Source organism: Acytostelium subglobosum, assembly GCF_000787575.1.
Source record: "Acytostelium subglobosum LB1 DNA, scaffold: scaffold9, whole genome shotgun sequence".
Lineage (NCBI taxonomy): Eukaryota > Evosea > Eumycetozoa > Acytosteliales > Acytosteliaceae > Acytostelium > Acytostelium subglobosum.
Genome location: NW_012236524.1, coordinates 94,746 through 122,111, shown reverse-complemented (window position 1 = coordinate 122,111; position 27,366 = coordinate 94,746). Strand labels below are relative to the sequence as shown.

Genomic DNA, 27,366 nt, shown 5'->3' with positions numbered 1-27,366 from the left:
CCTCACCACGCAGATGAGCCATATCGATGACAAGGGACCAACTCCAAAGGGTACTTGCAATGCCTGCCACAAGCCAATCCTCGGCGAGATCATCCAGGCGGTCAACAAGCACTACCATCCCGAGCACTTTGTATGCACCAACTGCAAGGTGTCCATCGGCTCCAAGAACTTCTACATGCAGGAGGGCAGCCCCCACTGCGAGTCGTGCTACCAGAACTTATTCTGCATCCGTTGCGCACACTGTGACGAGTCGATCACAGACCGTTGCATCACGGCCCTGGGCAAGAAGTGGCACGTGCACCACTTTGTCTGCACCCAGTGTCTCAAGCCATTCGACGGCGGCAACTTCTACGAGCGTGAGGGCCGACCCTACTGCGAGGTGGACTTCTTCTCGACATACGCCACTCGCTGTGGCTCCTGTAACCAGCCGATTCGTGGCGAGTGCATCAATGCGCTGGGCCAGCAGTGGCACCCTGAGCACTTTGTTTGCCAGTACTGCCAGAAGAGCTTTGCCAATGGACTGTTCTTTGAGTTTGGTGGCAAGCCCTACTGTGACATTCACTATCACCAACAATCCGGTTCAATCTGTAGTGGATGTGGCAAGACCATCAATGGTCGTTGTGTAGACGCTCTCGACAAGAAGTGGCATCCCGAGCATTTCGTTTGTGCTTTCTGGTAAGTACTCCAATTATCCATACTCTCTCGTTCAATCATTCTAACAAACATCTCCACTTAATAAACAGTATGAATCCATTGGCTGGAGGATCATACTCAACAAACAATGGCAAGCCATATTGTAAAGTATGTCACACCAAGTTGTTTATGTAAATAATACAAGTCAATCAATCAACAACAATATCAATATCAATAAACAACAATACATACCCTAATCATTCAAACAAGTTAGTATCTGATTGTTATCACTTTAGTTTGAAGACAATTTAAATGAGGGCAAGGGCGAGGGTTGGGATGAGGGTTCGAATTTGAAGTTTCAAAGTTGCGACTTCAGTTCATTGTCAGTCATTCATGTACAAGTTGAACATATAAAGATACATAGATAGAGATAGAGATGTCAGATCAACAGATTGATGAACAACAGCAACAACAACAGCAGCTACCACCAAAGCCTGTTTGGACGACACACAAGTTGAACAAAGAGCATGAACTCAGATTCGAGGTGGACAAAGAGGCAAAACTAAAGGTAAGTGAAGCAAGCGAAGGGTACAAGCTTGAACATATAACTGACCAATGCATCATACATATAACTACCTGTAGTTGACAAAGGGTACAGCAGAGTACTTTGGTACTGAACTTGCAGTGAACAGAGAGTATACATTATGTGCAAATGCAAGAGGTGCTGTGTTTACATGGTCTGGATGTGAGTTGGAGATGTCTGTTGGTGTCAGAACATACATTGCCAATGAAACACCAATGCTAGCCTACTCAAAGATACACAAGGATATTGATAATCACCGCACTGCAGTGATTGACACTCGCGATCAAGGACCAAGAGTGAGTATCATCCATCTAATGTATGAGTGTTACAACTCACACTAACCTAAATCATTCACTAGGTACTGATAGCAGGACCAACAGATGTTGGTAAGAGTACATTGTGCAAGATATTACTTGGTTATTCAGCAAGACTTGGCTTTGCTCCATGCTTTGTGGACTTGGACCCTGGTCAGGGAGGCGTGACACTGCCCGGCGCACTCTGTGCGACAATCGTGGACAAACCAGTGGACATTGAGGAGGGACTCTCCAACAGCGTACCATTCGTTCAGTTCTACGGCCACACATCACTGGACCTCAACCCCAATCTCTACAAGGCCCAGATTCAATCATTGGCACTTTCTATCGACAAGCGTTGCGAGAAGGACAACAATGCTCGAGTCTCTGGCATTGTGGTCAACACATGTGGTTGGATCGAGGGTCTGGGCTACGAGGTGCTGCGCACCAGCATCACTCTGCTGCGCATCAACATGATCGTGGTGATCGACAATGAGAAACTGTATAGCGAGCTGGCGCGCGAATACAGCTCACCCGAGATGAAGGTGATGAAGCTGCCCAAGTCGGGCGGAGTGTTCCTGCGCTCGTCGACCTTTAGAAAGAACACCAGGAATCTGAGGATCAGAGAGTACTTCTACGGCATGCTGGGCGACCTGTGTCCGCACATCACCATCGTGGACTTCAAGGACGTCGTCATCTACAGGACTGGCGGTGGTCCCGCTGCACCACTCTCTGCGCTACCCATTGGCGCCACCTCAGCCATGGACCCACTACAACTACAAGAGATATCACCATCACTCGACATGCTACATTCCATCCTCGCCGTCTCCTATGCCAAGAACGCACAAGGTATACTCAATAGCAATGTAGCTGGATTCCTCTATGTGTAAGTTACCCTCCTCTCTCTATCTCTTGCCAACAGCATCATATACTAACCATCATTCACACAATCAATCAATCAATGTATATTTAGCAAGGATGTCAATATGGAAACAAAGAGGATCACAGTGTTGGCACCATGTCCAGGCGATCTACCAACCAAGTTCTTGTTGATGGGAACACTTAAATGGTTGGAATAAACAAAGACGATGGTCATATGATCAACAACAACAATTATATGATTCTATTTATAACATCACCTCCCATCCATCCAATCCAACAACAACTATTCAAGGTTATTCTTTTGTCGACTTCTGATCACGATCAAGAGTCTGTTTGGGGTGGGTGTTTGTTTTGAATTGATTTTTTATTTATTAGTTTGTTTTGGTTTGAAAAAGGGGGACAAAGAGGAGGTGTTGTCAGTGATCAATGGGGTCTCCCTCCCACACTACTATCATTCTTAGACCTAACTTACCTCATCTTATCTATCTATTGTCTCTATTGTTGTTAGTTGTATTATTATTATTATTATTATTATTGTTTAGTATTGTTATTGTTGTTGTTTAGTATTATTAGTATCCATTCAGAAGAGGAAGTAGAGGTATCAACCACTTTCCCTTTTTATATATATTCTCTCTCTCTATATATTTATATATTTTGTTCACTGTACAGTACACAGCATAAACAATGGTCAAGGATATCAAGGTTATGGTCGTTGGAGACATGAGTGTTGGAAAGGTACACATATATTGATACACGATCGATCATTGACGACAAAGAAGAGAGAGGGATGGGATGGACGGAAGAATTCGAATGGACGCACATATAGATAGATCGACAGATAGACAGACAGACAAATATACAGACCACGTGATGGTAGTAGACCCAATGTACTCACACTCATTCATTCAATCATTCAATCATGAATCATCATCTAGACATGTCTTTTGATCTCTTATACAACTAACTCATTCCCAGGTGAATATGTCCCAACAGTGTTCGGTATGTTTGATTGATTAGTTGATTATGACACAAGATTGATTGATCGACTGACATCTCCCTCTATTTACAGATAACTATAACGCCAACGCAATTGTAAATAATACACCAGTGAACCTTGGACTTTGGGATACAGCAGGTATGTTTAGATCAAATGGATGAGGACATTTCAAGGCCCTCTCTATCGTCGCACAATGCTCACAATCAATCACAACAATCAATCAATCAATAGGATCGGAAGAATACAACAGCTTTAGACCTCTGAGCTACCCTGGTACAGACGTTTTCCTTATATGTTTTAGTTTAATATCACAGACTAGTTTCGAGAATGTTATAAAGAAGGTAAAGCCGCATGATCAAGAGGACTCAACTCACAATCGATCGATCAATCACTAACTCATTACCGATCGTTCACTCTCAGTGGTTCGTTGAGATCACACAGAATATGGATGTATTGCCACCGATCATATTGGTTGGCACTAAGCTCGACCTGCGCAACTCAAAACATAAGGCGAATGGAGAGGAACCAATCACCACAGAGATGGGCGAGCAGATGAGAGCAGAGATCGGTGCCTACAAGTACTGTGAGTGCTCAGCGCTGACTCAGGACGGCTTGACCACCGTCTTTGAGGAGGCTGGTCGCGTCGTTCTCTTCCCACCCTCCAAGGAGGAGATGGCCGCACAGCTGACAAAGAAAGAAAGAAAGGAAGGAAAGGATCCCAAGAACTGTATTTTACAATGAACCCATCATCATCATCAACCAATCAATCAACCTTCTCCTCCTCCCCTCCATCTCCACCTCCCAGCACTCTCTCTCCCCTCAACCAACCAACCAACCAATCATTCAATCAAACAACAACAGGATGTCCACAGACCAAGATCCATGTTGCGGTACGCGCCATGGCAAGAGGACGAAGGACAATCCATTTCGAACCAACCAACCAATCAATCAAGCTGCAAACTCCCCTCCCATTTCCAATCCATTCCATTCCAATCCAATCCATTCCAACCCTTAATAACTACCTGCCACAAACACATATACATATATATATAGATAGCTAGAGAGATAGAGATATCCACTACATTAGTATGGACGCAGGCGGTAATGACAAGCAAGACAGGGTTTGGCGCGTGAGCCTAGCATCCTGATGTCTTGTCCATCAATAAAATCCACTCATAATGTAGACTTTGCCAGGCACAACGATGTTGATCGATTGATTGATTGATTGAAGTCACTTCCATGTTGTTTAATTATCATCATTGTCGTCAGAGGCGACGACTGGAAGATACTTGGTCTCAGAGTTGACGCGGAATGTATCAAAGAACTCTTGCTCGTGGAAGTGCATGTCGCCAGCGATGATGAATGAATGAAGGGGTGCGCCAAAGTCGACGTTGAGCAGCTCTTCCAGTCTGCCACTGATGATCTGTTGTGTGTCTTGGCCAACTCGCGACAGACCAACACAGAGCGTATCCTTTGTGTAGGCGCCCTCTCCACGCAGCTCCTCGATCTCGAGCAGCTGTTGCACGCATTGATTGACGGTCATGAATCTGGGTGGTTCGTAGATTGGACGACCACGCAGCAGGTTCTCCATTGTCTGCTCCTTGACCTTGATGTCCAGTAGCACCAGTGTATGCAGACCAGCTGCTCTATTAAGTTTGACGCGGTCGTACCAACTATCTGGCTTTGACGTCTCTGTAAAGAACACCATTGATATCGTCTGACCAAATGTATAAAGTTGCAATCCTGTACATCCAATAGCATTCATAATCGATGCATTATGTATCACTTGATAAGGTATCTTCAACTCCTTTGCACGCATAACCAAGTCTGTATGAGTTGTGGCACTATTAATCACAAGTTAGTCCCTGTTCAATCTCGCTCACGATCAATCAATCAAACATACCCGAATGGATCACCAACTACCAAGAATGAGATTGTTTGTGTTCTTGACTCTTCTAGCATCTGTTCGCAACCTGATTCGACCATCTCGCGATCAGCCAATATCATCTTCTTTCCATAGAATGCCTCCATACGCTCGACTGAAGTTGAACCTCCAAGCAATGATGTATAAAACTCTAGATACACCTTATCCGAAGCCTTTACAACCTCCAATCCCTTTACAGTGATATCCTTCTCATCACCAAGACCAAGACCGACCAAGTATAATACCATCTCTTTCTCTTTCTCTTTTCTGTTTATCTATATCTTGAAGTTATTACACGAATGAATGAATGACGGCTTGATTTGATCTTTCGTTCGTTTATTTGAAGGGGGAGTACACATTTTATTAATTTAGTGAATGAACCTTTCAAACATTCCTGGATATTCTTGTGGCTTGAAGTTGGACACGTTCAAAGCATAGGATGTACAGTAAGGTACCGAAGAAATAGGGGATGGCTACAATGAATGTTACCAATGATATGGCAACAACTGTAAAACTATTCATAAAATACTTTGACTCTATTATTGTAAGATGATCAGCACTACCAACATGATGATAACATGTAATTGATGAACTATCTTGACATAATCGTTCAGCACTTGACTTCTTAATTGCATCCAATTTGTTTGATTCGGTTGATGTATAACTTGTACCATTTAGATTGAGAGTATATGTATATTCATTTATATAACATAAATACTTGTCAATGTCTACCATGAAATCAGCTGGTGTACCAAATAAAGCAGATGACATTATTTGATTGAATAATTGATTGTTATCGTCTGTACATGGTGACATTATTACTTTACAATCAATTACTGTACATCTTGTTATAACTTGATTATTATATTGATATTTATAATAAATTGATCCAACTATCAATCCTATTATTGACAAAACTAAAAGTACAACAGATCTAATTATATGTATTCTTGACTTCATTCCTATGATATATCTATATTTATTATGTATATGTATCTATCTATTGTTTAAGTATCTGATTGATTGAATTGATCTTTTCATGATAAGATTCAATCAAACAAAGTGATCACTCCAAAATCCAACTCATTTATTTAAGTTGACCAAAATAGTTTGACATCCATCTATTTTTATAAGACTTGAATATAATATTCCTTAGGATTATCTTTCCATCAGTATATTATTAATATAAATAAATGGAATATTTGTTCATCATGAGGAGAGATCACTTTGTTTGAGAAAATAAAAGCCCGGGCATTTATGAAGGTCACCCACAGTTTGATTTTTTGAAAGTGAAGTGTGGGTGAAGATGCTGAATGAATGAAAGGTCCTCACTCGAGCGAGACAAGGAGGGAAGATAGACTTGTGTTTGAAGTCCTTTACACATCACATCACACAGCATATAATATATATTACATATCATTATATATATATATTTTACATAAACAAGAAGAATAGAATAGAATGCTGTCATTGGGCGAAATGTTAAAGGATGGTGCAAAGCACTTCTCAGGCAAGGATGAAGCGATCTTGAGAAATATCGACGCTGCCAAGCAGTTGGCAGAGATCACTCGTACCTCTATGGGACCAAATGGAATGAACAAGATGATCATCAATCATCTCGAGAAGTTGTTCGTCACCAACGACGCTGCCACCATCATCAAGGAGCTCGATGTCATGCATCCAGCCGCCAAGATGCTCGTGTTGGCTGCACAGATGCAGGAGCAAGAGGTACGAATCATTGAATGATTGATTGATTGAGTGATTGATCAGAGATTACAGGTTACTGACATAACAACAACAATCATAGATTGGAGATGGAACGAACTTTGTTGTTACACTATTCAGGAGAATTGTTAAAGAAGGCTGCAGCATTGCTCGAGATGGGACTGCATCCATCAGAGATCATTCACGGCTATGATATGGCCGGTCAGAAGGCACAGAGCATCATCGAGAGCTTGGTCATTTACACGATCAAGGACGTCAGATCATTGGAGGAGGTCAGAAAGTGCCTCAAGTCGGTGCTGGCCTCCAAGCAGTACGGCTACGAGTCGTTCCTCTCGGAGATCATTGGCAAGGCTTGCATTCAGGTGCTGCCCAAGAAGCCAAGCAACTTCAACGTGGACAACGTGCGTGTCACCAAGGTGCCGGGCGGAGGCGTCAGCGACACCACCGTCGTCAAGGGTCTCGTCGTGCCAGGCGATTCCGAGGGCACCATCAAGCGTGTCGATAAGGCCAAGGTTGCCGTATTCGCAACCGGAATCGATATAGGAAAGACAGAGACAACTGGCAAGGTGTTGATTACAAACGATACCGACTTGTTGAGCTTCTCCAGAGGTGAGGAGGATTCGATCAGACTTGTATGTAGTGTAGCTTGCGACTCAAAGTCAATCACATACTCACGCCCAATCAATCAATCAATCATTCAATCATGGTATCATTCCGATCAATCAATCAAACACATAACATATATAACAGACAATTGAAGGTATTGCACAAGCTGGAATCAAGGTTATTATCTCTGGATCATCGGTATCAGAGTTGGCAATGCACTATATAGAGAGACACAAGATTATGTTGGTCAAGCTTCCATCGAAATTCCAATTGAGAAGACTGTGTAAAGCTGTTGGCGCTACACCATTGGTCAAGCTGGGCACACCAATCCCCGAGGAGCTTGGCTACTGTGATGAGGTGCTGGTGCAGGAGGTCGGCAGCTCCAAGTGTGTCATATTCAGACAGACCCGCGAGGAGTCTGAGATCTCGACGATTGTCATCCGTGGCAGCACCAACAACATCCTGGACGACATTGAGCGCGCCGTCGACGACGGAGTCAACGTGTTCAAGGGCATGTGCAAGGACGGACGTTTCCTCGCCGGAGCCGGCGCCTTTGAGCTGGAGGTGTCACGTCAGCTGCAGCAGTTTGCCGACGCCACACCAGGCCTGGCCCAGTACGCCATCAGGGCCTACGCCGAGGCCTTTGAGATCATCCCCAGAACTCTGGCCGAGACATCGGGTCACGATGCCACCAAGATCATTTCAAACATCTACGCCGCGCACACCAAGGGCACCACCGACCACGGTCTCGACATTGAGACCGGTCTCTCACGCAGCGCACTCGAGATGGAGGTGTTGGACCTCTTTGCTGGCAAGCAGTACGCTCTCAACCTAGCCACCAACACTGCCACCACCGTTCTGCGAGTCGATCAGATCATCATGTCCAAGCCAGCCGGTGGACCCAAGCCACCCAAGCAAGGACCAATGGATGCCGATGATTAAAAATAACAACATAAATTGTTTTTGATTGATCATACAAACATGATGATGTTGTAGCATGTTGGTAATAAATCAAACTCTATATTATATAATATCCATTCGATCAATCAATCATATCCATGATTGATCATTACCAGATCATCAAAAGGGAAGGTATCTAATCCATCCATGATTGTTATGATGCCCAACCAGTTGGGCATTTTTTAGAAGTTGATTGCGTCCTCAATATGTTGTGGATGGACGTCCTTTCCCCATCCAATCCATGTACCATCATCAACCTTTGAACAATCAATCACTTATCCATTCATTGACATTATGGTAGAGCATGCCCCTTGTTCTAGGTCTTGAGGAAAAAGGTTGGAAGATAGTCATGAGCATCCCCCACATCCCCCMATTCATTCACTCAACTTCCAACTTCACGTCTACACAAGTCATAACCAAAACATAACATGGATACTGCATGTCATTCAGTATTCAACAATAAGTTGTTGTGGAGATTGATATTTGAATATATCAGTTGGATACATCGTCAATATATTGATAATAAGGTGTTGACTGCAAGTGCAAGGTCGTCAAGTGGCAAGCTCACTACATTGATATCAGTGATCAAAGGCAAACAACTACATCAAGATGGCAACCTTATACAGATGTTAAAGTACAAAGCTACTTCAATGTTCATTACAACATTCAACAATATACCTTCAAATACATACCCTATCAACATTACATTATTACCTGCAGCAATACATTATAATGATCAAAGAGCATTCAGTCATCTCATTAGTAACAACATGAACATGTTGTTGGTACATGATCCTGATAATGATACAAAGACTATAATATTGGACATCATTAAGAGTGGCTCAACAGACTTGGTTAACGCAGTGCGAAGTGTATCCGACATATTGGAGAGTGGATGCCACCTCCAAGCTGATGACATACTCTGGGCCGTCAACCACGGCGACGAACACTTTGTACAACTTATACACCAACTTGGCCTGTGTACCGGGATGTCTCAGAACCAATCAATTGAGCTCACTTGCGCCGACATCAAGCTCAGCATGGTCGAGATGCTCCACAAACTTGGCATACTCAATCATGAAGGCATTCGCTACACAGTCTTCCGCACCAGCTTCATGTGTGACAGCACCGACACCATCAAGTATCTCATGGACAACACTCAGCCGGGCACCAACAACAAACATGTCGGGCAGGTGAAGGAGGGCGTCTTTCATTGTGCCACACATGGTTACCTGGCCACTCTCAAAGTTCTCATGCAGTTTCCTGATGCGAGAGACTGGGACTACAAGCAACCGATCAGATGCGCAGCTCGGAGAGGACATGTTCACATCATTGAGTATCTTCACTCATTTGGCCCGACCCGGATCCCAAGTGATGGATTTCTCCTCAATGATTTGATAGGCACGATACACAATGGCGAGATCGACCAGCTACAGGCATCCCAGTATCTCTATCGAATGAACACCGATGCATTCACGGGCGCCCTAAAGTCGCGTGATTACCTCAGAGCGGACGCCATTCTCGACGCCCACCCTAATTCCTTTGGTGAGGACTCTCCAGTCTGGAGCAACATCAGCTTGAAACAGTGCAGGTACTTTGCGACGCGTCGCCCCAACATTCCACGTCGCATCGGTGTCTGGCAGCTCAATTACATCATCAAGTATGTTAAAAAAGGCAAGCTGACCGTGAACGAGGCCGTCACCTTTCTCAGCAAATGCCCTCAAGTTGGAGGCTATCATTATCTCGCTCCGGAGTTTAGCGAACCAGTGGTTGTGGCGGCTGGCATCTCACTACCTCTCATGCAGGAGCTCAATAGGGTCAGCAATGAATCATATGATGGATATTGTCTGGCACGATCAATCAAGCGATCATGTTTCGAGACAATGGAGTTCTTACTCAATCAACCCGATGGCTTTTATATTGAGCGATCAAGTATGCACAAGTCCATGAAGGCATTAATGACATCTGGCTCAATCAAAGCGATATCCCTCATTAAGGAACGTCTTCCCAACGAGCTGCAACCACTCCAATGTGCCTATGCCGTTCGTAACACATTGGAGGTGTTCCTACATGTGATGCACATGCATTCACCTGAATCATTGACCAAGCATTTGAGGTCAATCATCAACAAAGCGATCAGATATGATAAGCCAGACAGCTTGAGAGCTTTGAGAGAGTATATCAATGATGACCTAGTCGAGTTTCCAATGCCCACTTTGTCCAAACTTCAAAAGGCAGCAGAGTCCAACTCATATCGATCACTAGAGTACATGTTTGTTACAAGTCCATCGTCATTCCAAACCCTTTCAAATGGTCAACTGCTCAGATCACTGCACACCATCAATCAAACTGCATTCGATTGTGGACTAACACGCATCATTCAAATGTGTGCCAAACTCATCCCATCCACCAAACCAGATAATGATCATGTGAGGTATGTCATTGAGATTGTTGACGAACCTCCTCCACAGTCACACTTACACTCAATCACTCTGTAGTGCTATCAAGACTCCAGAGGTGGCGACAACAGGATCATCGTCAAAGATACACTTGGTTCTTACTGATGCTAAGCTATCCTCAATCATATTTGGACATGTTGGAAGGATACATAGGACTTGTTTGATGATTGATGAGTCCAACTTGATGAAAGGACGTCAGCTTTGGGACAGCCAATCACTATTATCTTATATCAAGTTTGGTGCCAATAGTTGGGTCGCCAAGTCATTGGACGACTTGATGTCCCATCCATTAGCAACAAGATCAATCAATCATCATTTGGTCAAGGCAGCACTTGTCCATCACAACTATCATGCTTTGGTTCTTTTGCTCAAACATCCATCAATGTCACTTGATTATAAGAACAAAGTCACGACCATAGTAACAGCATTGCTTGGCTTGTCGTCGTGTGATAATCCACATTGGTCAGACATCTTGGACATGATCATGTCGGTCACATCCAACGAACAGATAATCATTGAAGGTGATAACTATTTGATCGCAATAGAGCATCCTGAATTCCTTCAAAGATTGTTATCACTTGGCGCCCGAGTCGGCTCCTTCTCCGACCAGTTCAACTTCCAACATGTCAAATGGATCTCCAAGCCATGGGCAGTGGATATGTTCCAATTGATGGACGTCAATGATATGCTGAGTATAATCAACAAAAACACATTGCTTGGAAAGGCACTCAAGAGGAGCGCAACGGGCCTGGTGCAATACATCATCAACGAGCAATCCTTTGGCGATATGGCCCATCAAATTAAGATTGGTCACAATTTAGTCCATAGATGTTGTAAAGGTGGACACATTGAGATGCTCAACATCCTGTTGCCACACATCCCTTTAAGGCAACTAACAGCTGGCTGCAGGGTTGCCCTTCAGTATGGACATATCGACTTGTTGGAGGCACTTCTGGCACAACTTCTGGTCACGGAGTTCGATACAAAGAATGAACCACTCAAGATTGATTGTATCCACCAAAGTGTTTTATCGATCACATTGTTGAAGAGTCTGATGGCCCTGCCCCAGTTATTCAAATGCACGTTCAGTCTAGTCATGTCTGAAGCCATTGTAATTGGAGACAGGACTGTCATCGACTTTTTGGACAACCAAATCAATGATGAATGTCCAATCAGTACAAACTACTGCCACGCAATGAGCACTGCAGCCTATGTTGGAGACACGATCACAATGAGGATGATTATGGACTCGAACAGAATCTACTTGCCTATGCCAAACAAGATATCAATTGGTCTTGGCAGAGAGGAGTTACCGTGCATGTGGAATGGGGTGCGTCCAGAAATTGCAGAGATGATCGTCAAGAACCTCCAAGCAAAGAGTCGGTCCATCACTGTAGGTGACTTAAACAACATTGTGGATGCAGTCGATTGGCCTGGCACCATGATGACTGAGAAGGTCGTGGTAGCATTCATCAACACATGGTCTGGAGTCAGAATTCCAAATGGCACTCGTCTCTCACAGACCTTTCATAGGCTTGCTACATCCGGGTCATTGGCGATGAATAAGCTTATCGAGAGCAATGATATATTGATTGAATTGATCTCCAAGCACATCAATTGTCAAGACATTGTCGAGGTCATCTGTCTACTGGTATCACGTGGACAGTATCAATATGTTGGTAATCTCATTCAGTTGGCCGTGTCCAAGAGTGATTCTAGCTCACCCTTGCCTGTGCTCATCAAAAGCATCCTCAAGTCGCCAATCATGGACCCAACAGTACTTCAACTACTGGTGGACAATCAATATCTGGATATTCTGGTGGACAAACAAAGATATATCCAAAGAGTGATTGATCAAGCATGTGAGAGTGGTAATCTCGATGCGATCAAGTACATCCATACCCAATGGCCATCAATGCTACCAACACAGCACTCATTAGGTCGGGCGGCCAAAAGGAACCACCTACCAATCATCCAATATCTATTGTTTGATTCGTCGTCAATGACATCCAACTCAGCGCTCATTGTTCGAACTGTCAACTATGCCAGATACTCTGCCTTCAAGAATGGCAACCTCAAAGTGATCCAGCTTTGCGACAAGTTCGTCCTCGAGGGAAAGTATGATTGAATGAATGAATGAATGTATTATAGACTCTAAACAACTAAGACGGTCTTTATTTGTATTTACAAACATGGGAGTTGAGGGGAGGTGTGCATGTACTGGATGACCTTAGTTCCAGGACGAGCTGCTGTTCTGGTATGAACCAACTCCATACTTCATTCTCATCTGCTCGCGACGCTGATCGGTGACAGGCGTCGAAGAGATGAGGTTCTTGGCCTCATCATCCTGGATGGTGTAGGTGTTGTTGTAGATGACGGTCTTGCGACGACGGCAGCAGCAGCATATCAGAGCAATGAAGAACAAGATGATCACCAACAGGATACCGGCAGAGATCAAAAGAGTGTAGATACCCTTCATGTTGCACTGCATCCACATGAAATCGCGACAGGTGTCCAATGGGTTGGAGCCGTAGAATGAGCCAGAGGTACACTTGGCGGCACTGTGACACCAGACACAATCAGTGTCACTTGTGCAGTCTGAGCATGATGTTCTAGTAGCACATCCAGTGACATTTGGTGCTGTTGATGATGTATCATATTGATAGGCATTGGATAGTGATACTATAATAATATATGTGTTTGTTAGTATGCATATATACACTTGGCAGGACTGATCAAGGCCTCGGTCGATCTCATCACATCAACCTACCAACTATCAAAAGTAATGAAATTATCAAAATGGTCTTCATTTCTATATATTGTTTGTTTGTTTGTTCGGTTATTATTTGTATATATGTTATACGTATAATTATAATTGGTGAAGGTAATACTTTGTTGTTGTTGGCAATTGGTGGCCCTTTTAAAAGGTGTGCCAGCTTGCACTGATCAACTCACACACACTCACACACTCATCATTCCATCACCCCCACACTCCACACGTTTTTTGATTAGTGAAGAACTGAAACCTGTGCATGTCCCTGGCGATTAGGGAATGGGTAATCAGCACCTCCTACTATTCTTGTTCAATGAGGTGACTTGATACTTATCGACTTGGTCCGGTGGTATTGTCAAGAAACTAACACTGGAGACGCAGGAGCAGGATGAAAGAGAGGGATACAGATACCTTTACTAAAAACAGAGGTTAGATCTTACTTAGTTTCCGAACTTACTTACTTACTTCTTCTTTGGAAGTTTATTGATCATTAACAGTTGTTTGATTGATCGTCCAAACTTGGACAATGATGAGTTTGATTGTTTCTTTTGATATAATGGCTCATAAGTATTTGGCTCAATGCCTGGCTTATGATTGACATAGTATAATCGTTCATATACTTCATCTCGATGAAGGAATAATGCGGTGTTGTTATCAATATGGCGATAAGTGGCAATGTTGATAAAGACCAGCCCATGCATATGAAAGTGTTGCTTATAAGTTTGAACCAATGGAACGAAATTGGCAACAAACCTAAAGGATCTCAATGATTCTGTAACAGAATAATGTCTTTCAAAAATCAGAGTCTTGATACTTATGTTCATCAACGGCTTCAATTCCGAAAGAATCCTTGGATTATGTATATATACAGCCTGACGCACCTCCACCGTATCCAGAATGATCATTGATGTTGTAGATTGAGCCAACCACATGAGTTGATGTATTGAGACCACAGACAGAGTCGTGAGACTGCTTGGAAGGACAACATTCTTGGGTGACTGTTTGAAACTGGAACCATATACTTGTGATCCTCCGCTCTGTGTTTGAAATGGCATGTCATCGATTCGATCAATCCCCAGTGACTCTAGCTTCTCAACATTCCATTGAGCCTCTCTGTCATGGTTGAAGCTCTCTCCAAACGACAATGATGAGAGGGACTCAGGAAGGCAGCCAGCCAACAGCTTCTGATTGAATGAATCTGACAAGATAATGGTCTTTAGTGATGGCGGTAGTGACCCAGGCATGATACGCTGGTTGAAAGAGTGTCCAAAGTTCAAGGTTTGAAGTGTTGTGGGCAAGACACCATGTTGGATCACTTGTTGGTAACTATAGTTAAAGTACAATGAACGAAGTTTGGGAGGTAGTGAGCCTGGCTCAAGGGCTTGATTGAAGCGTGGTCCAAACATCAGTACACGCAGTGACCTTGGGATGATGCTCAACACACCGAATTGGTCAAAGTATGGCCCAAGAATGAGTGTCTTTAACTTGGTTGGTAATGAGCCTGGGTGGAGTGTGAACAACCTGGGTGTACTGATCACGAGTGACCTGAGAGACTTGGGCAGCATGCCTTCATGTATATCTTGTTCATAACTTTTACCCAATGTCAATTGTGTGATTGTGTTTGATGGCCACTGATAGGGCAATGTTCCACCGTGTATATAATGGAAGTACTTTGGATCTTGAAGAGGAATTTGTCTTGTTTTCTCTACCCAATCATAGATTGAATTCTTATTGACCTTGTTCCAAGTGCATTTGAAACTACCTTTAGACCATGTGAACAATGCATTCATATTGTAAAGTACAGAATACCATCTTTTACATGTTAATGATAGACAGACTATATCCATCTCATCATTCAACAATAAATATATTGATCTTGCTATCAACTCTGGTATATATGGTGTACTATTCATTGTTCTTGTTGTTATAATTGTGAATGGAATGATAAACAAATGAAGGGTTTCAACTTGATGTTTTGGGTGTACCCTTCATTTGTTTGTCATTCTTTGAAAGTATGCACTTCAGTGTATTAATAAGTAAGAGATAGATAATTATTGGATGGTTATATATAATGTTATACGCAATTCATTATGGACATTACATGATCATATAGGTTACGTTTGTCCCATCTCCAAGCAAATGTATGGCCAATGTCAAACTTTGAGCCAATCTTAGTTCCATTGATAAAGATGCGGCAATCACTAGAATATATGCCCTCTCCGCCAACTTGGATCACTCCAGCGACTGAGAATGGTATGTCGTTGCCATCGGCCGACATGATGCTTCCCATTCAGTCTGGCTTGCCACCTGCATTCTTCAATGTCCTCACAGTATAGTCCCAATGCATTGTAAAGTATCTTCTTCAACAGTGGCCCACCATTAATCGAAGGTTGTTTCTCCCTCTCCACCAACTCGAACATCAACCTCGCAGAGCAGTCTTGAATGTGTTCAGTGTAATACTCGCAATCTATCCTTCATTCATTCATATCGTTAGCTGTTGTCATCATCATCAAGCTCATCAATCATATATATACCTGATGATATGTTACAAATTGGACACACTGGGTCATCGCTGATGAACTTGGGTAGCAACAACTCTCTGAATGCTTCATCACTCAACTCTGTTGTTGTGTAGTCGCCATCAACGTCACTCTCACTGTCACTATCTCTGTCACTCATTCATTAAATATCTGTTGGTGGCAAACAAGAATCACGACTAAGACACTTAAAAAACGATTGATTAAGGAATCTTTCCAATCACTCACTCTCTCAATCAGTCAATCAATCAAATACATAATCAATCAATCAATCAATCAATCAATCAATCAATCAATCAATCAATCAATCAATCACTCTAGATATATATAAACAAGATGGATACATTACCATTGTTGATAGTAGGTAATATAATATCATACCTCGATAGATTAGTTGATAGACTGTTTGTGACGTTGGTCTGTAAGAGACTGTATGATCACCGACAGCAGTATCTCAACTTGATCGGTACCAATGTGTACATGAGAAGTAAGGATCATTGCTACCTCAACTCATACAAACCGATCATCAACAATGCCACCAAACAATCATCATCAACTACCTACGAAGTGGACCTAGTTGCCTTCTTCCAATCTGACTGCTCAATCGACATTGGTATGTTGTTTGTCACTTGATCAAGTGATCACTGCACTGACCAGACTTGACCTAACCTGAACGATCAAACCACGTCCACAGAGGGCCTTAGAGAGAGTCTGAGCAACCCAGCGATCAAGCGAGTGTCCATCTTGCGATACAGGCTTGGCTTGATACATCCTTTAGCGATATTTCATCTTCAGTGGGATCACATGGAGACGGTACTGGATGAGTTGGCGGCCAGATCAGTCCAATTAGATTTGGTCAATGATTCGGTTACATTGCCTTCAATGGCCCATCTACATTTGACAAAGTTATGTTGTGTTGTAGATCATGTGTATGATAACCCATTCCCCAGCAGCGTCACTCATCTCTCGCTTGGTGGCCACAAAGAGCCAAAGAGTAAATTGATCGAGATGCTGCCTCCTGGACTCAAGGAGTTGAACATCTCGGAGCTCTTCATGTTCAATGCCTACATCAAGCCGGGCAGCTTGCCAAGCCAGCTCGAGTCGATCATCTTCAACGATCGATTCAATCAAATCTTGGAGTCAAAGACATTCCCATCAACACTCAGATCACTCAGCCTCGGAGCATCGTTTGATCAATCACTCCGTGGCACAGCTTTGCCATCATCAATCACTCACCTCGACCTCGTCCGTGTTGGACAGTACACTCACGACTTGACCAACCTCCCAGCCAGCCTCACCTCGATCCGTCTGCCCGAGTCCTTCAGTCGCGTGCTCAACCACCCGCCTCTTCAAAGCCTGGACCTGCTCCTCTTCATGCCGTCGAACAACGACACGTACCCCAAGCTCACTCTCCTTAAAATGGGCTTGCTAAAGAGCAAGGAATTCCCCGCGTCGCGCTTTCCAAACATTGAGCGCCTGTATATTGGCGCGAGCCAGCATAACTTGGACATCTCAACACTGCCTTGGTCATCTCTCATATTTGCCAGTCTGCTCATTGGCCCAGAGGCAATGACCTCGAGTATCTCAAAGCCCATCCCATTCGGGGTCCAGGAGTTGGAGCTTGGCAACTGCAACTTTATCAATGTGCCCGCTGGCAGCCTGCCGTGCTCACTCACAACATTGAGGATGAACAATGTAGAGAATCTCAAGCCAGGTCACATCCCACAATCAGTCACCAGTCTTGGGCTCTATCATTATGATGTGCAGAGTTTGGATCCTGGAGTTTTGTCAGCAACATGTCTGCCATTACTACGACATCTTACATTGGATAATGTTTTGGGGATGGATGACCTGGTCCTCAAACATCCCTTGCCATTGTCCATCGTGTCGCTGACACTTGGTCCATGTCGCGCAGGTGCCAATGAAGTGTACCTCAGACGTCTATCAGAGCGAGTGTACTTCAAATGTTCATTGCCAACCAACACAACTTCTCAATATGTTAAGGATTATGGATTCATTGTTGATCTTACCTCTATTGTGAAGTCGATGGTCTGATCTGACTCGGTTGGTCCTCCCCCCACCACACTGGAACTATCCCATGATCAGATCAAATAAATATCTTGATTCATTTCACAACTATTTTGCCACCTTAATCACTGGACCATCATCCATTCATTCAATCATTCAATCAATCGATCAATCAACAAACAAATAATAATAATACATATAATAAGAATGGAGTCATTACCATTGATTGTTATACAGAGGATATTGTTACATCTTGATAGTGTAGTTGATCGATTGTTTATGACAATGTTGTGCAGGAGGATGTTTGTGAATAGACAGAAGTTGATCAGTTTCCTAGATACTAAAGAGAGTATGACTGCAAACGTGGACCAACATAATCTCAATTCATACAGAGATATAATCAACTATGAATACAAGATCAACTGTCGTCAACTAGATCTAGACCTCACATCATTCATCAATCAAGATGTCAGCAGTGGTCAACAATCATTCTCAGTCGGTATGTCCTCAATCACACTCGGTCGCTAATGGAACTATTCCAATCACTTGATCACTCGATCACTCGATCACTCGATCACTCGATCACTCGCCACTCGATAGAACGATCACTCACTGGAATCAATCCAATCACTCTATCACTCATTTCATTAATACTTGATCACTCACTGGAATCATTCCAATTCCTCAATCAAACATAGATAGGTTCAAAGAGACATTGAACATTAGCAATTTAAAGGAAGTATCCTTCAGCTACTCTGGACCGAATCATCCATTTGATCAATCACATCCACAGTCGAGTGATATATATGATGTATTGAATGATTTGTATGAGAGGAATGTAAAGACGTCAATAAGGAGTGTATCAAGCAATCAATTGGTAGTGTTTCAGAATGCAAAGTTGACAAGATTGACATTTGATTCGGATGGTTCCAGACTCAATCTTCAGCGACACCACCTACCCAACACACTCAAGTATCTCGTGTTGCCATTAAGCTTCCGTGACACACTGGACGACCTGTTGCCAGATGGCTTGAATATATTGAACCTCTTACCAGCATATAAATGGAACCAACCCATCAAGCCTGGCTCACTACCAAACCAACTGCGCTCCATCAGCCTGCCGGGCTTCAATCAGGTGATTCAGTCCGGCACATTCCCCTCGTCACTCAGGTCCATAATGTTTGGATCAAACTTCAATCAGCCACTCAATGGAGTGTTACCGCCATCTCTCACGTCACTAGATCTCTCAATTGGCCCTAGAGTCTATGCCCACGACCTCACCAACCTCCCTTCCAGTCTCACCACAATCAGATTGCCACCCAACTTCCGTCATTCACTCAAACATCCTCCCCTTCAACAACTACACGTTAACTCTCACGTGCCCACCGGTCATCCATTCCCCAAACTAACCGTGCTATATATCAAATATCTTGAGAAGGTCAGTGACCTCGATCACTCATTCTCATCATCATCAACACCACCACTCATACCAAACCTCGTCCGATTAACAATCAATCATGGAGGTGAGCCAATTGACATCTCGACATCGCTACCATGGTCCACTCTCAAATATTGCCGGGTATACTGTGCGGGCAAGGCTAATGCACCATCAACGATAATCACTGGACCAATACCATTTGGTGTGGAGGAGCTCATCCTTGGAAGATGTGAACTGTCTCAGCTGGCCAGTCCCGGGTCACTCCTCCCATCATCAATCACCCGACTCTCAATTGATCACTCAATCTTCAAGTTGAGACCAGGCGACCTACCATCATCAGTGACATCATTGGATCTAAAAATAATGGATTTAAAAAGATCATTGGATGATATCGTCAACAATATTAATATGTTGTTTCCAGTCAATGTTAGAGAGATTGCGTTAAACTTTGGTAATGTTGACCATGATGTTATGGAAACGATAAAACGACTACCGCAATCAATCATCAGAATAATATTGACTGGATGGAATTTAAATTACGAGATGGTGTTGATACGATTGACTGATCAAATATTCTTTAGAACTGGACAATGGCTCAATGATTGTGGATTCATTACCATGACCAACTTACCCATACTCTTATCATCATACCTCAATCAGCCTCACAACAACAAGACCATGGTCTCAACTGATCAAACTTAATTGTTTCCATTTTCCAATTTCAAACAAATAATAACAAACAAACAGATAGAGAGAGAGATAGATGGATATATTACCTATTATTGTATTGAAGAGGATTGTATTATACTTGGATGAGATTGTTGATTGTTTGTTCTTGTCATTGGTGTGCAAGAGATTGTTTGATAATCGAGACAAGTATATCAGCTTTGTCAATACCAAGTCAGGATCATATCTCACTCAAAGACATCGATTAAACTCATTCAAAGATATCATCAACTATGAGCTAAACATCAACCCTCTACACTGTGACATCGACATTCAATCATTCATCAATGTTGACGATTATTCATTCTATTTGGGTATGTCATTGAATGACTTGAATGATTGAATGGACAGACATGACTGACATCGCGCAACACATAGATAGGTTCAAACAGACATTGGGCATGTCTAATATTAGGAAGGTAACATTCCGCAATGCTGGAGAGGTTGCAGGTTCATTTCATCCATTCAGTGAACGACATGTTCTTTGCAAGGAGATAAGTGATGTGTTGAATGAGTTGGTCAATGACAGGAAGGTTGAGTTGACGTTGTATCAAACTCTATCTCCGTCAATTGAGCTACGCCAGGCCAACTTGTCTCGTATCAACTTTCTCAGATCTGAACATCGCTTTGATCTTCTACGACATCATCTGCCCACGTCACTCAAGTCTCTATCACTACCGCCAACGTTCAAAGGTTCCCTGGACAATGTGTTGCCCGATGGCCTCGAGACATTGAACCTCGTCTCTTCACTTCAATGGAACAAACCGATCACGGAAGGCTCTCTGCCGAGCAGTCTACAGACACTCAAGCTATCGAGTAGTTTCAATCAAGTGATTGAAGCACACTCATTGCCATTGTCACTCAAGTCGATCACATTTGGTTGGTCGTTTAATCATCCTCTCAATGGGGTGTTGCCGCCCTCACTTACCTTCCTCGATCTAACGCTGACCAGAGGCTACTCACACGACCTCATGAGCCTGCCCCAGAGTGTAACATCAATCCAACTGCCTCTATTCTTTCAACAAGCACTGGACCATCCTCCTCTTCAACGTCTACAGGTTCACTCTCATGTCCCACATGGACACCCATTCCCTCGGCTCGAGAAGTTGGCGTTCAGTTACTTGATGGACTCAACCAACTTTGATGCATCACTGTTTCCAAACATCGCTCGGCTGTCGATCTATGATGGAGATATGGTGTTGGACTTGTCAAAGGTGCAACAGTTGTCGGGCACACTGAAGCATTGCCGATTGAACCGCGGAGGGCATCCAGCACCAATGTTAGCTCCCATCCCATTCGGCGTGACCAAGTTGGCACTTGCCAAATGTGACTTTGCTCAAACCAGTCCTTACTTTAGACGTCTGCCATCATCAATCACACGTCTTGAACTTAGATATCCAGTTGGTTTGAAGCCAGGTGATATACCTCATTCAGTTACATCATTGAGTATCAAACATGACACATTGTTGGATGTAAATGTACTGCCTATATCAGTTACCGATCTTACATTGAACAGGGGTGCTCATGATAAGGGTGCCATCATCAATCAGCTGCCAACAACAATCGGATCAATCACATTGGAATTAACATTAATAGGAGGTACACTCAATCTTATAAGATTGGATGATCGACATTACTTCAGACATGGACTATGGACCAACTATTATGGATTCATTGACAAAGATACACTGCCCTCAATGATCTCATCATATTATTAATGAAGTTGAAGTTAACGAACTTGCCAAGTTCAGTCATTTTTAGAATTTTCCGTTGACTTGGTCGTGGATGAAACCGCTCTTTCGCCCATTCATTCATTCACTCAAACACAAACAAGATAGAGATAAAGATAATGAATGAATGAATGGAGTCATTACCATTACTTATTATTGGACTAATAGTATCATATTTAGATAGTTTTGAAGATAGGTTATTTGTATCATTATTATGTAAGAGATTGTTTGAGAATAGAGATAGATATCTTAGTTTCTTAGATACAAATGTATATATGCTTGAAAAGAAGAATACAGATCATTGTCTAAACTCATACAATGAATTGATAAACAAAGAGTTCATTGACAACAAGAGTGATGTTGTAATCAATCTCGATGACTTTATACAAGACGATCAATCATTCTCATTGGGTAAGTAAGTCCAACTATCATCGACAAGCAAGTCATGTCATGGCATTACCTAACTCACAAACATACATATACAGACAAGTTCAAACAATCATTGAACATGACCAACCTCAAGAATGTAAAGTTCATTGATACTCGGGGAAGGAGGAGAGGCAGGCGATCCCCAGCAAAGACTGAGGTGCATCAGACTTCAAAATATCAACATCCATTCTCAGAGTCGCACCCGCAGTGGGGTGAGATCATTGCAGTCCTGGCAGAACTAAATGAGAGATCAGTACAATTGGACCTTATGTTGATTGATACGGGTGATCAATTCACAATCCGTCAAGTGCCATTGGTACACTTGAGCATGAGCGATAATGTTGGACCAGGTTGTCTTGCAACTGGCCCACTTCGTGAATCTTCACTCGTTCAAATACTACCTGAAAGCTTGAAGACGCTGGACATTGCAAGATGGAGTTACAAAGAGCCCATTGCACCTGGGTCATTGCCAATCACACTTGAGTCACTAAGTCTAAGCCAGGACTTTAACCATGTGCTACAAGCCCATTCATTACCTCTTGCACTTAAGACAATTACATTTGGTTCATCATTCAATCAATCACTCAGTGGAGTATTACCATCATCACTCACTATGTTGGACCTCTCGAATGACCCGAGCTACGACTATGACTTGATCAACCTCCCACAAAGCCTCACCACCATTCATTTACCAAAAGGATTCACTACTCCAGCAATTGATCATCCTCCACTGCTCCATCTGTATGTTCATTCAGTCGTACCAACACTCAACAGACCATTACACAATCTTAAAAGACTAGATATCAAGTCGTTGGGTTGCAGCCTGGACGTATCAATCTTTCCAAACCTCGAAAGTCTCTCGATTGGAAACTTTGCCGAACAACTGATCGCATCATCAATGTTAAAGACTCGTCTTAAAAATTGTAAGCTATCATTCTTTAATGTAATAAGCCTGAATACCATTGGATACATCTCATCATTGTCCGTTGGGAAGCTCTACCTCAGTCATTGTACGATAGATAACTGTTTGCCATTGACAATCACAAGTTTGTCACTGTCATGTGTTGATGACCTGCAGCCAGGCGACATCCCATCTTCCGTCACATCATTGCAGCTGTTCCAAACACGGCTCATCATCAATGTCCTTCCACTGTCACTGCGCAGTCTTGATATTGATTGTCGAACAATCCAAAGGAATCTAGACGCCACGATCCAACAACTACCAAATGCAATCACATCTCTAACGATGAGCTCACCTTATTATTATTTCAAAGTGTTGCGACTGACTGATCAACTGTTCTTCCGGTGTCCGACCATTCAGAACAATCAAAAGGTGTCGATACAAGGCTATGGCTTCATTGACATGGACACATTGATACAACAAGTTAGACGTGCCTCTCAAGGACCAAGCGGACGACCATAAATTCAAAGATGATTTTGGATTCATAGACCTGTCCACCATTCAATCATTGTTTATTAAAATGTCAAATGATTGATCGCACTCTGAGATATAAATATAAACATATAAAGACATAATGGAATTACTTCCAATTATAATCATTAGGAAGATAATATCATACTTGAATCTGTTTGAAGATAGGTTGATTGTATCATTGTTGTGTAAAAGATTGTTTACAATACGTGATAAGTACATCAACCTATTCGATACGTATGTTCACGTGAACCCTGTTCACAAACACCATCTCAACTCATACAGCAACATCATCAATGAGTTCAACGTCAACAAAACTCACTTCACCATTCACTTACTATCACTCGATAAAGGAAACCAAGGTATGTACTCTCTTTCATTCAATCATTCGATCACTCACTCATTCTATCATACTTGGAACCATTCCGATCACTCATTCAATCATTCACTCAATCATTTAAACATACATAGTGGATACAATCATTCATCAGTTGAACTCAATGTCCAACCTTAGGGAGGTCGAGTTGTCTATGGGTGAAGGTCCCGAGATATGGGACCAACCATTGTTAAACCCTAGTCATCCACTGTGTACGGCACTAGTTGATCTTGTGAAGACACGTGCCGTACAACTATGTTGGAAAACATATTCAATAGAATCCTCACTCAAACATCTGCCCTTGACAAGTTTGATCGTCTCTGATTATTATCCATCGCGTGGTGATCTACTGCCAAGCACTCTCAAACACTTAATAGTCAAAGAGACATATGTGATCAAACATGAGCCAAGTGGCTCATTACCACTACCCGATGACCTACATACGTTGGATCTTACATTGGCGACCAACTCCCATTTTAGCCAAAAAGAACTCACTCCTGGAATGCTACCACGCCAACTCCAGACATTACTGATGGGCCGCGATATGTTCAGTGATGGTATCCTACCAAACACATTGCCCGCCACACTCAGATCAATAAGGTTTGGACCAAGCTTCAATCAACCGATCAATCAATCAGTGTTGCCATCATCGATCACCAGTGTGGACTTTTATCAAAACACAGTGTATGGCAAGGACTTGGTGGACCTGCCCAGCAGCCTCACATCAATCAGTCTGCCACACTATTACGAAGATACACTGGACCATCCACAACTTCAGCGTCTCCGCATCTATTCCAAGATGCCCAAGTTCAGTCGACCATTTCCAAACATGAAACGACTGCGCATTGAGATCCTCGAGCGCCTCAGCCAGTATGATCGATCATTCTTCCCAGTCCTTGAATGCTTGCGGATAGATTTTCGCAAGGACAAGGCGGACACAACATTGGAAGGAGTGATCACGCCCAATCTTACTCGATGTAGGCTTTTCTCTAAAGCCATGTTTGGCTTGACATTCCTTGTGAAAGAGTTAGACCACATTGCCTCTGGCGTGCACTCCTTGAAGTTGGGCAGATGTAGCTTCAAACCAGGCTTTGTGTTCCCATCCTCAATCACAAGTCTTACACTATGGTATGTAAGACAGGTCAAGATTTCAGAGCTGCCGCCATCAATCACTTCATTGGAGTTGCGTCTCAACACTTGGAAAATGGAGGCACCACCACCACCAACTGTTAGACACTTGACATTGTACTTCAACGCAGGCGTTGAGGAATATCTTGATAACATACCATTATCAAACATGGTGTTGGTCATTATAATGAACAGACCTATAATGTACCTCAAGTTTATACGTCTGGCCGATCAACTATTCCTAAAATGTCCAATACCCGTCCCCGAAAGTGGAGGAATAATGTCTCTTAATGACTTTGATTCGTTGACAAACCAAGGCTTACATTAATATATTAATATCCAACTTTAGATCAATCCTGGAACTATCCCACCCCCACACCCCAAATTTGGACTGTCCCATTCGATTTGAAATTACAAAATGAAGATCAAAGATCGTGGCCTGCCACATGTTCACACATTCATTCAAGACAACACTATTATCACTTTACAGATATAAAAATAGAGATGGAGTCATTACCTATAATAATATTAAGAAATATAGTATCTTATCTAGATCAGTTTGTTGACAGGTTGTTCTTTTCAATGGTGTGCAAGAGGCTGTATGATCATCGCAACAAGTATCTCACATTCATGGGCACTGGTGCAATATTAAATGACGACAATCACTATCTCAATTCTTACAATGATATAATCAACAATGAGTACAATGTCAACAAAGATCGTTTTGATCTACATCTTGTATTGTTCATCAATGAACAAGATCAATCATTAGAATTAGGTATGTGATCAATCAACCTAGTGTACATTCATTCATTCATTCATTCTCTGACTCATATATACATGTATCAATCAATCAATCAATCAAGACAAAATCAAGGAGATATTGAACAAGTCCAACCTCAAAGAAGTGATGTTCGTTATGACTTCAGCTTGTAATCAATACTTTGAAGTGACACATGCTCAATGGAATGATATTAGAGAGTTCCTTATGGATTTGGTTGCGAGATCAGTGAAGTTGTGTCTTTCTCATATTGAGCCAACAAAGCCCAAATCAATGAACCATATCCCTTTGAACAAACTCATCATTTATAGCTACAGACCTCAACCTGGCTACCTCCCCAACACACTTAACGAATTAATCATCTTGAATGATATCAGAGGCTCACTTGACAATTCACTCCCAGACGGATTGAAGATATTAGACCTTTCAATGATCAAACGTTGGAACCAACCAATCACACCTGGAACACTACCCAAGCAGCTCGAAACAATCAAGCTCAGCATATCATTCAATCAACCGATCAAAGAGATTACATTCCCGCCCTCAATCAAGACACTACAATTTGGGCAAGAGTTTCGTCATCCTCTGAATGGCCTGCTACCTCCATCGCTCACCAAACTCATCTTTCCATGGGACAATCAATCATTTTCTGAGGATCTCAGCAATCTCCCAAACAGTCTCACCTCCATTCGTCTTCCATCTTTCTTTAGAAGGGATGTCAAACATACCCAACTTAGGAGTTTGAATCTCTACTCGTACCTCCCCTACAGACCACTCACCGGCCTCTGGAAGCTGACGATTAGATTTCTAAATATGAACAGTTACTTTGACGCTTCGAATTATCCCAACCTCAAAGTGTTGGAAATCTTGAATGGTGATGTGACCATGGATTTACCATCACTGCCATGGACCTCACTCAGACAGTG

General features: G+C 42.7%; 14 protein-coding genes across 14 annotated transcripts; 11 read left to right on the top strand and 3 right to left on the bottom strand.

Annotated features, from left to right (window-relative positions):
* Positions 1-13: 13 nt before the first annotated feature.
* Positions 14-828, top strand: SAMD00019534_049490 (hypothetical protein; the record flags this gene model as incomplete). Its single annotated transcript, XM_012899420.1, has 2 exons — positions 14-675; positions 744-828. The coding sequence occupies 2 exons, from the start codon at positions 14-16 to the stop codon at positions 826-828; spliced, it is 747 nt and encodes a 248-aa protein (XP_012754874.1).
* A 229-nt stretch (positions 829-1,057) lies between these two features.
* Positions 1,058-2,585, top strand: SAMD00019534_049480 (hypothetical protein; the record flags this gene model as incomplete). Its single annotated transcript, XM_012899419.1, has 4 exons — positions 1,058-1,201; positions 1,276-1,512; positions 1,575-2,395; positions 2,483-2,585. Coding segments are annotated over 4 exons (1,305 nt in total), but the record flags the coding sequence as incomplete, so codon positions are not given.
* A 490-nt stretch (positions 2,586-3,075) lies between these two features.
* On the top strand, positions 3,076-4,129 carry SAMD00019534_049470 (hypothetical protein; the record flags this gene model as incomplete). The annotated part of the gene is made up of 5 exons (XM_012899418.1): positions 3,076-3,126; positions 3,327-3,390; positions 3,461-3,526; positions 3,620-3,729; positions 3,809-4,129. The coding sequence occupies 5 exons, from the start codon at positions 3,076-3,078 to the stop codon at positions 4,127-4,129; spliced, it is 612 nt and encodes a 203-aa protein (XP_012754872.1).
* Positions 4,130-4,634: 505 nt separating this feature from the next.
* SAMD00019534_049460 (hypothetical protein) lies at positions 4,635-5,560 on the bottom strand (the record flags this gene model as incomplete). Its single annotated transcript, XM_012899417.1, has 2 exons — positions 4,635-5,232; positions 5,292-5,560. The coding sequence occupies 2 exons, from the start codon at positions 5,558-5,560 to the stop codon at positions 4,635-4,637; spliced, it is 867 nt and encodes a 288-aa protein (XP_012754871.1).
* Positions 5,561-6,981: 1,421 nt separating this feature from the next.
* Positions 6,982-8,582, top strand: SAMD00019534_049450 (hypothetical protein; the record flags this gene model as incomplete). Its single annotated transcript, XM_012899416.1, has 3 exons — positions 6,982-7,040; positions 7,120-7,669; positions 7,788-8,582. Coding segments are annotated over 3 exons (1,404 nt in total), but the record flags the coding sequence as incomplete, so codon positions are not given.
* A 791-nt stretch (positions 8,583-9,373) lies between these two features.
* SAMD00019534_049440 (hypothetical protein) lies at positions 9,374-13,190 on the top strand (the record flags this gene model as incomplete). Its single annotated transcript, XM_012899415.1, has 2 exons — positions 9,374-11,037; positions 11,102-13,190. The coding sequence occupies 2 exons, from the start codon at positions 9,374-9,376 to the stop codon at positions 13,188-13,190; spliced, it is 3,753 nt and encodes a 1,250-aa protein (XP_012754869.1).
* A 102-nt stretch (positions 13,191-13,292) lies between these two features.
* Positions 13,293-13,819, bottom strand: SAMD00019534_049430 (hypothetical protein; the record flags this gene model as incomplete). The annotated part of the gene is made up of 2 exons (XM_012899414.1): positions 13,293-13,702; positions 13,783-13,819. The coding sequence occupies 2 exons, from the start codon at positions 13,817-13,819 to the stop codon at positions 13,293-13,295; spliced, it is 447 nt and encodes a 148-aa protein (XP_012754868.1).
* A 483-nt stretch (positions 13,820-14,302) lies between these two features.
* SAMD00019534_049420 (hypothetical protein) lies at positions 14,303-15,427 on the bottom strand (the record flags this gene model as incomplete). The annotated part of the gene is made up of 1 exon (XM_012899413.1): positions 14,303-15,427. A coding segment is annotated over one exon (1,125 nt), but the record flags the coding sequence as incomplete, so codon positions are not given.
* Positions 15,428-16,708: 1,281 nt separating this feature from the next.
* On the top strand, positions 16,709-18,427 carry SAMD00019534_049410 (hypothetical protein; the record flags this gene model as incomplete). Its single annotated transcript, XM_012899412.1, has 2 exons — positions 16,709-16,985; positions 17,067-18,427. The coding sequence occupies 2 exons, from the start codon at positions 16,709-16,711 to the stop codon at positions 18,425-18,427; spliced, it is 1,638 nt and encodes a 545-aa protein (XP_012754866.1).
* A 252-nt stretch (positions 18,428-18,679) lies between these two features.
* Positions 18,680-20,530, top strand: SAMD00019534_049400 (hypothetical protein; the record flags this gene model as incomplete). Its single annotated transcript, XM_012899411.1, has 4 exons — positions 18,680-18,749; positions 18,837-18,899; positions 19,099-20,289; positions 20,499-20,530. 4 exons carry the CDS (start codon positions 18,680-18,682, stop codon positions 20,528-20,530), a joined length of 1,356 nt encoding a protein of 451 aa, XP_012754865.1.
* A 387-nt stretch (positions 20,531-20,917) lies between these two features.
* SAMD00019534_049390 (hypothetical protein) lies at positions 20,918-22,282 on the top strand (the record flags this gene model as incomplete). The annotated part of the gene is made up of 1 exon (XM_012899410.1): positions 20,918-22,282. The coding sequence occupies one exon, from the start codon at positions 20,918-20,920 to the stop codon at positions 22,280-22,282; it is 1,365 nt and encodes a 454-aa protein (XP_012754864.1).
* A 287-nt stretch (positions 22,283-22,569) lies between these two features.
* On the top strand, positions 22,570-22,965 carry SAMD00019534_049380 (hypothetical protein; the record flags this gene model as incomplete). Its single annotated transcript, XM_012899409.1, has 3 exons — positions 22,570-22,705; positions 22,780-22,820; positions 22,918-22,965. 3 exons carry the CDS (start codon positions 22,570-22,572, stop codon positions 22,963-22,965), a joined length of 225 nt encoding a protein of 74 aa, XP_012754863.1.
* A 371-nt stretch (positions 22,966-23,336) lies between these two features.
* On the top strand, positions 23,337-24,146 carry SAMD00019534_049370 (hypothetical protein; the record flags this gene model as incomplete). The annotated part of the gene is made up of 2 exons (XM_012899408.1): positions 23,337-23,464; positions 23,519-24,146. The coding sequence occupies 2 exons, from the start codon at positions 23,337-23,339 to the stop codon at positions 24,144-24,146; spliced, it is 756 nt and encodes a 251-aa protein (XP_012754862.1).
* A 112-nt stretch (positions 24,147-24,258) lies between these two features.
* On the top strand, positions 24,259-25,987 carry SAMD00019534_049360 (hypothetical protein; the record flags this gene model as incomplete). The annotated part of the gene is made up of 3 exons (XM_012899407.1): positions 24,259-24,392; positions 24,441-24,517; positions 24,627-25,987. 3 exons carry the CDS (start codon positions 24,259-24,261, stop codon positions 25,985-25,987), a joined length of 1,572 nt encoding a protein of 523 aa, XP_012754861.1.
* Between the last annotated feature and the right edge of the window lie 1,379 nt (positions 25,988-27,366).